Source organism: Chrysochloris asiatica, unplaced genomic scaffold, assembly GCF_000296735.1.
Source record: "Chrysochloris asiatica unplaced genomic scaffold, ChrAsi1.0 scaffold00375, whole genome shotgun sequence".
In the NCBI taxonomy this organism is placed as follows: Eukaryota; Metazoa; Chordata; class Mammalia; order Afrosoricida; family Chrysochloridae; genus Chrysochloris; species Chrysochloris asiatica.
The window spans coordinates 1,310,187-1,318,922 of record NW_006408893.1 but is presented as its reverse complement, the minus strand read 5'-3'; the positions used below and the strand labels follow the sequence as shown (position 1 = coordinate 1,318,922).

Sequence of the window (8,736 nt, the reverse complement as noted above, 5' to 3'; positions counted from 1 at the left end):
AGGCAATAAATTCTTCCTATCCATTCTCCTTTGACCATCCAAGTATTCAAGATTCTCTTTAACAACAACAAAATAGATTTATTTACAGTACAGCCCAGGATGAGTAGAAAGGAGTCAAATTCCACAAGCATCATTCAGTTCAAACATCATTCAGTTCCAGGTAGAGCTCAGTTGTTCCCAAAGACAGCAAGCCCATCTCCCTTCAGAGACCCATGCCCACAGCCAAGTTGAACACATGAAGTGGGAAAGCCCAATGTAGAATCTGTTCCAGGCCTTCCAAGCTGCAGCACATTATCACCTCCCCACCTCTACACTCACACTTCAACCTCCACCCACCCTCAAAACACACATACCCTACTAGTAGTCTTAGGCCAATTCCTATTCTCTGAGCCATCAGAGAACATTGTCTGTGGAATAATTTGCAGAGGTTTAAAACAAGACACTATTCTGTGAAATCGAACACACCATAGAAAGTTTAAAATGATGCCCCTATACCTAATCCTAATCAGCAATGACAGCTATTCCCCTCTTTACCATAGATGCAGATGGCTTTGAAGTCACCGCCATCTCACACAGCTCCAGACTCAAATTTTCCTCTTAGATTTAATAAGGGGTGTTGTCCTCATGCGTGTACAGGAAGGAATCTCAAGTATGGTTCTCAGGTCCACAGATTGACAGGAAAAGCCCTGATAGTTTTGAAAAAGGCTTCCTTCCTCTGTTCCCCTCAACAGATTCTATGGACACTGTTAAAAAGTTTTCTAGGCTCTGTGAGAATAGCTTCGGATGTAAAGGGCAATCCAAACAAGGAAACAAGCAGTGTTTCAGATGAGATACTATTTTCTAGGATATAGGAGGCAAAGAGATGGAGTATAAAATCCCAAGATGCTGTCTTCATCTGAAATCTTCTAGCGCCTCAGAAGAACCCAACCTTGAGTGAGGTAAAGCCTAAAGCTCCACCACCACAACTAGTGACTTTTGACAAAGTCACAATAAAAGAGACAAGAAAATAGAGAGTATTTCCAAAGGAACAGCTTACTCAAGCATTAAGGACTCTGATTAGTAGTCAGAAAGTACTGATTCATGCTAAGAGATTGATATCAGATCATATTTTATAAACAGAAGAACTCAGCAATGAGAGAAAAGACTTAACTACATTTAAGTCAAGGAACAGAATCTGTGGATTGGGTAAAGGAACACTTGCAGTTTTAACATAATTGTTTATTTTTAACCTTTCTACAATTTCTTGGGAAACCTGAGTTAACGGTATCTTTGCTGTCACCTGCATGTGCAGGACTGGGCAATCATATCCTCATACTCCTTGTACAAGATACTCCCATTTGACTCAACCAGAAGGATGCTAATGGGAACATACTTATAAGGGACACAGGAGGGCTGTGGGACACTCTGGTTCACCAGCTCATTGACAAGGTTCTGGATGATGGCATGATTGGGGGAATTGAGACCATAGCGTAGCACCCGAGGGCAGGCTCCCTTACAGTAGTTTGGGGTGTAGAGATGGGGAGCAATGATCCAGTGATCCCAGCCAAGCTGGTGGAAGCTGACTTGAAAAGTGTGGAGGGAACACTGGTTCTGTTCAGGCCTATCATATCGCCAGGAGGGGCCAGGAACCTCAGATGCAATGCTGCCTGTTTGCCGGGACTTCCGTGATAGAAGAGATGATTCCCTTTCCATAAACTCCTCCAAGGCTCTGGGGTAAAGTATGGCCTTCTGAACACTTTTATTTGTGTCGTTTAAATAGAGTAATAAGAAGGCAGTGTCCATGGATGAAGTCCCTTGCCACCGGAGCTCAAGAATCTCACTATCTTTTTGCTGCTGACACATAAAGTGGAGTCGTAGGACCCTGCGCCCCTTTTGATTCCAGAGCCTTTGCCAAACATGTTGTGTGATGTCCATCTCTGTCCAAGCTTTGTTAAGAAGGGAAGACTCTGAAGAACCTCCTCCTGAAGAAGGAAAATGCTTGGTTAGGCTTTTCTGGACCCAGGGCTCCACATGGCAGGAGAAGTGTAAATGAACTAGGTGGAGATGGTGGCGGTAAACCACGATGGCTTTGACTAGTTGGTAAGCCATTTGGTTTGGTCTTAGAGGAAAGTCCAGGGTCTGTCTATGCCAGGAACCTGCATAAGTAAGAGAAAACAAGAGCAGGGGTTAGTTTCTCACCCTTGGTCTCCCTCACAAGCTTGCTCAATACATACTGAAAACTTAGCAGTCTGAAAGTTAATTTAAGATAATGATAATAGCTACCTTTTATTGAGCACTTACTAAAGATGTTTTAGATGCATTAGCTCTTTAATCCTCCGTAGTCTTATAAAATACATATCCCCACTTAGATATCAAAGAAACAGATTCAGAAGTTATGTCAAAGGGCACAGTCATTGTTTAGAAAAAACAATGTCTCATTTTTAGATCAGCGCTAGGCTCAACACTATATCTAATTATGTTATATGCATATTGTATATATAAGAAAAACAATTATATTATTAGTTGAATCTTAAAAGACAGCAATTAAGAAGAAAATCATTGAGACATACATGGACTGAGAAAGAATCTTCGTGTCACATCGCTATACAGTTGCAACTTAAAAGCAACAATCCTCTTAAAATCTAGTCAGTTAAAATCTAGGGTCAAGTTGCCTAAAAATGCCTGCCTACTCACCCCTAGTTGGAGCAGCTATTGTGTCATTTCTGCATTCTACCAACTTTAAGAATTGCTTCTGTGGGCTTTAAGATAACAAAAGCGCAAACAGCAAAAGACAAAATAGATAAATGAGACCTCACAAAAATGAAATACTTTTTTGTTCAAAGGACTTTATCAAAGTGACTAGACAACCTACAGATGGACAGAAAACTTTTAAGGACCCATGTATATCTTATAAACTTTGGATATCTAAGTTAAAAGAAATATTTCTATAACTACTGAACAAAAAGACAAACAACCCAATCAAAAAGTGGGCAAAGTACTTGAACAGACATTTCACCAGAGGATATTCAAATGATCAACAAACACATCAAAAGATTTTCAATGTCATTACCTATTGTTGTGTGTCAAGTCAATTCTAACTCACAATTGACCCATAGGAAAGGGTAGGGCTGTCCCCATAGGGTTTCCTACCTGAGATCATTTAGTGAACTCTGACTCATAGTGATCCTGTATAGGGGTTCTGAGACTAAATCTTTACAGGAGCAGATAGCCTCACCTTCCTCTCGTGAAGCTGCTGGTACGTATAAACTACCTAAAGGTGCTCTGGTAGGGTAGTGGTTATGAATCGGGCTGCGAACCTTAAGGTCAGCAGTTCGGAACTACCAGCTGTTTCGCGGGAGAAAGAGGAGGCGTTCTGTTCCCATAAAGATTTACAGCCTCAGAAACCCTGTTCAGGGTCGCTATGAGTCGGAACCGACGCCACCTGTGGTTAGCAGTCCAATGCTTATCCTACAGTGACACCAGGGCTCCTTTATGGGAATTCCCAGAATAATTTTAAAGGAGCAGATGACCAGATCTTTTCTCCCAAGGGGTGGCTGGTGGGTGGGTTCCTTTAACAGCACACCTTTCAGTTAGTAGCCAAGAGCTTAAACATTTGGAAAACGGCTCAATAGGGCTCTTCCACTAGCCATTGGGGAGATTGCAAATCAAAACCGCAATGAGATATTATCTCACCTCTGTTTGAATGACAATGGTAAAAAAAAATGGAAAAAAATATAGATGTTGCTGAGGTTCTGGAGAAACATTTACATTGTTGGTGGGAATATAAAATGTTGCAGCCACTGTGAAAAACAGATTGGTGGTCCCTCAAAAGGTTGAACATAAAACTACCTTATGATCCAGTAATACTGATCCTAGCTAGGTATATACCCAAAAGAAATGAAGACAGGAACTCAAATAGAAACCTTAACTCCAGTGCTCATAGCAGCGTTATTCACAATAGCCAAAATTTCAAACTGAAATGACCGTCAACAGATGAGTGGATAAACAAAATGTGGTATCGACCACACAATCAACAACTACTCAGCCATCAAGAAAAATAAAGTCCTAATACATGAACCCTGAAAACATTATGCTAAGCAAAATAAGTCAGTCACAAAAAGACAACTCCTGTATACTAGTGGATTCTTGGAGCTCCTAAAAGGCAGGGAATTAGTTATTTGCCTGTATATACTCAACCCAAACACAAAGTTACATTCAACTAAAATATTTAAGAGAGGCAGCACAGCATGGTGATTAAAAACACAGAATTTGTGAGTCTGGAGCTGACTGCCTGAGTTTGATATGCAGCTTTACCAATTACTAAATTCATGGCACTGAGTAAAAATTACTGAGCCTCAGGTCTTTGGCCTATAAAACAGTTAGGTTAATAGTACACACCCCATACGGTTGTGGTGAGGATTAAGAAAGATCTTTTATAAAGCACTTTGCACAATGCCTGCACTTACTAGCTCACAGTAAGGGTTAGCGAGGAGAATTTTAGTTCTTTCTCTTGGGGGGCAGGGGGCACACTTGTCTGCTATCTTGGAGATTAGGGAAAGCTGGAGATTGATCTCAGAAGGTTCCCATGAGTTTCTTGACAATGATGGTGGTCTGCATTCAAAAACCCTATTACTTTGAAAACTTACTGCTCAAAGTAGAGTCAAGAATGACAGTGACAAAGAGAGATTCCAGAATACATTTGGTACCAAAATCCCAATGCAGCAACATGGCTTAAATAGAAAAACTGTACTACTACATATAAAATACTACATTTAAAGACTCAAGAAGCTATAGACTTTAGAATCAGACAGAAGACCTCAAATCTCATATCTGCCATCAAATATCTGTACAATATTTGCAATTTACTTAACTTCTCCATGCTTTAGTTTTGTTACCTGTAAAAAATAAAGCTAATTGCTCCTAAAAGCTGTCATTAAGTGTTAAATACAAAAGCAGATGCTCACAGAGTCAAATGTACAGACTTTCAGATTATTAACTTGCGTTTGTATTTCTGAGGTCTTCTGTAAGTTTCCCCAGCTCAGCCTACCATTGTCTTTGCCTTCTAAAGAGTAAAGTAACACAAGGAGTAAAGTAACATAAGAAAATGTATGGGCATTTCTCAATTAGTTTCCAGAAATTAACAAACTGATTTTTTTTTTTTTTTTAATAGGATAGGTAGGGGCTCACATCACTTAGTTGTCATAGGGTCTGAGAGAGATTCCTCAGGTAAGCCCCAAATCAATCTGTTCTCAAATTTGAGCCTTAAAGGAAGTAGGTTTGGAGTCATCTTCTCCCAAACTGGCCATCCTTTGAAAACCAGCCCTGAGAAAACACCCTGCCCACAAGGCAATAAGGCCCAACAATAAACCCATACATTCTCTTTTCTTTACATTCTTCTTCCCCACTGCTCTCCCCTACAAAGCCAAGATGAAAGCATAACAACTCACCTCTGAGTGGCCTTGCTACACTGGCCAAGGGCCTCACCAACCTCACCATGGTAGCCCCAATAGTGCGGTTCTCCCTCGGGTGTCCCTGTGGGTCAGCTGAACGCTGGTATAATTCCAGCATGTACCGCAGGGGAAGTCCTAGGAGCCGTGGCTTCCTTTGCTGCTTGCTAGGGGCTTCTTCTAGCAGCTCCTGAATTAGGGGCAAGGTGGGGGCCTCAGTCAGGAGAGCAAAAGAGGGCTGTCCGACCCTTGCCATTTGGACCCTGTGTTCCATAAAAAATACCAGTCCCCAAAGAAGAAGGGTTCTAAGGATGTTGAGGAGGACCATCTTGAAAGCCTCAGCATTCAGCAACACATTCGAGTGCAAGCTCTGACCCTTATTTCTCATGCAGGTAATTTCATCCTGGCTCCGCAACCACAAAGGATGGGACCAGGAAAAAGGAAAGGCAAAGAGGCCAGTCTTATGTTTCCTGGACCAGAGAGATCTCCTAACTTGGTCTCTGCATTAAAACAAACAGAAACTGAAGGTGGGGCAGGGCAGCATGCCCCTCACCCCCTTGCTCTCCAGGGCTGAGAACAAGACAGTACTTATTCAGAGGCTGAGGTAATGTAAAAGGAGAGGTCCATTCCAGGACCTTCTACCTTATCCACTAGGATGAAAAGAAGCAGCCCTTGCCCGCTCTGCTCCACAGCTTTAAAGGTCATTTCTTAATCACTCCTTAAAGGGCCAGCAGCCTCCTGCTCCCATCTCACTGATATGTAGCATTTCCCAATGTATGGTCTGCTAACCACTCGCAGCAAAACTATCTGGGGTGATTGTTAAGAATACTGGTCCAGAGCCACACACTGACTCTCTAAGGATGGGTTCAAAATCGGAATTTTAGAAAGCACAAGAAGTTCCCATGTGAACTAAAACGTGGGAATACGGTGTCAGTATGGTTGCTGGTGCTTAAAGAAGATGTCTTAACAGTGGTTCTCAATCTTAGCTGTACATTGGAATCACCTGGGGATATTTAACTATTATGAATGGCTGGACACCATCCTCAGAGAGTCCGATGTAATAGGTCTGGGGTGCTACCAAGGCATCGGGATATTTTAAAGTTCCCCCAAGTGATTTAAAATACAGCAAAATTTAAGAATTTTAAAGTTCTGGTTTGCCATGGAAGGCACTGAGATTCTGAGTGGGCTCCATCAAAGAAGCCCAAGGCAGTGGAAGATGAATCTGCAAACTTTGGCTTGGAGCTAGATTGGATGTTAATGGAAGGCAGCAGTGTTGATCCAGTTGGTTAAGGTTGCCCCAGGTCAGGATTCTGAAGAAAAATGGTAAGTATAACCCTGTCCCTGCACAAGTAGAAACAGATTGTTGGGCCCTTGAGAAAAGGTGGGGGAGGAGGGCAAGACCAGGCTCGAGGAGATGGTGAGGCAGGCCTTATTTGTGGGAAGCCTTTACTTCATACTAAGAATATCTATGAACAGGAAACATTGCTGCAGAGCAGGTTTGATGATAAAATCCTGTGTTTAAGTTACTGAGACTATCTTTTATTAGCTATAATTTAACCTCTCTGAGGAAAATTTCTTCACTTCTCTGTGCCTCAGTCTCCTCACCTGTAAAATGGAGAAGCAATCTTTGTTACTTGTTCAAAACCTAGGTCTGTCATGGAATCAATTCTGACTCTTAGCAACCCTGTATAGGGTTTCTGAGGCTGTAAATCTTTAGGGGAGCAGAAAGCCTCATCTTTCTCCTGTGGAATGGCTGGTAGTTTCGAACTGGTGACCTTGAGGTTAGCAGCCCGACTTGTAACCACTATGCTACCAGAGCTCCTTAGAAACATGTCCAAAATTAATTGTTCCCTTCCTCTGTTTTTTTTTTTTTTTAAACAAAACAAATCTAGATGATCCCTAAACCCATACCTGGACTCAGTTCCAAGTTCAACAATGTATTAGCTAGATGGCCTTAAGCAAGGTTTCTCCTTATTCAATTTCTTCATCTCCTTCAGAGAGTTGTTGTGAGGGTCATAATAATGTTGTAAATGTACAACTGGTTGTTAAAAGATATAAAGAGTTGAGTCACAATAGACAAAACCTGAATTGTCAAAACGTGTCGTTGTTAAGTGCTATCGAGTCAGTTGTGACTCAGTGATCCAGTATAGGGTTTCGGAGGAGCGGCTGGTGGGTTTGAACTGCCAACCTTGCAGCTCACATTGACCTTGCTGTCCAGCGCATTATCCTGCAACACCACACAAGGACCCCACCAATTCATAGCGACCCTATATAGGGTTTCTAAGGAGCAGTTAATGAGTTTGAGCTACCTACCTTGTGGTTCAAATCGACCTTGTGGTCCAGTGCTTTATCCCACAGCACCACACAAAGATACACTATTTAAAATCACATAAGACACAACTCTAAATGCATTGGATTAGGAGAATATTAAAAATTGCACTTTATCAAGTCTAGGCAAATTTGTAGAGCACAGGTTACGTACCATCTTACGCTGCTGGTAGGAATGTGATTTGGTACAATCATTATGGAGAGCAATCTGGCATTAGCTCTCGTGAGTTTGCAGACGTACAATTCAGCAATGCTGTTGCTAGAGTAGTGCCATTCACACACATTTGTCCACGAGTCGCATGCATCTCAATACAAACACAAGAACATATACTCACTCAGACATATATACCTGAAATAAACATTTCCTGAAACAATACATATCCTTATAACACATAAAGTGGTAATATATCGTGGTGGGTAATAACACGGCTCTAGAGCCAGACACTTGAGTTAAAACTTCCGTTCCACCACTAATTAGTTTGACCTTCGTTGTTCTTGTTGTTATGTGCCATGGAGTCAGTTTTGACTCATAGCGACCCTGCATAGGGTTTCTAGGCTGTAAATCTTTACAGGAGCAGAAAGCCTCATCTTTTTCCCATGGAACAGCTGGTAGTTTCCAACTGCTGACCTTTAGATTAGCAGCCTGACTCATAACCGCTACTAGCAGAGCCCTTTGCCTCATTTTCATCATGTATAAAAAAGGAAATAATAACTTCTTTTTCTTTCAGTGCCCTAATTCATAAAATGGGATTAATTAAAAGACCTGCATATTCAGATTTTTGTGAAGAGTAAATGAGCTAACACATGTAAAGGACTTAAAACATTGTTGCTGTTAAGTGCCTTCGAGTCAGTTCTTACTCGTAGCAACCCTGTATAGGGTTTCCAAGTAGCTGCTGGTGGGTTTGAACTGCTGGACCTTGTAGTTAGTGGTCCAGTTGGTACATAGAATTACAGATAAATTCATTATTATTACATTTAATGA

At 41.5% G+C, this 8,736-nt stretch overlaps 1 protein-coding gene across 1 annotated transcript; it reads right to left on the bottom strand.

Moving 5' to 3' along the window:
* Positions 1-1,275: 1,275 nt before the first annotated feature.
* BMP15 (bone morphogenetic protein 15) lies at positions 1,276-5,775 on the bottom strand. The gene is made up of 2 exons (XM_006876351.1): positions 5,427-5,775; positions 1,276-2,135 (listed from the first exon to the last, which is right to left on the bottom strand). Exons 1-2 carry the CDS (start codon positions 5,752-5,754, stop codon positions 1,276-1,278), a joined length of 1,188 nt encoding a protein of 395 aa, XP_006876413.1. The 5' UTR covers positions 5,755-5,775.
* Positions 5,776-8,736: the final 2,961 nt, after the last annotated feature.

Excerpts from the sequence above, each read along its gene's own strand:
- BMP15 (XM_006876351.1), bottom strand. The coding sequence starts at position 5,754 with ATGGTCCTCCTCAACATCCTTAGAACCCTTCTTCTTTGGGGACTGGTA. Across the intron at positions 2,136-5,426 it reads TGTAGCAAGGCCACTCAGAG|GTTCCTGGCATAGACAGACC; the intron begins GTGAGTTGTTAT and ends TTACTTATGCAG.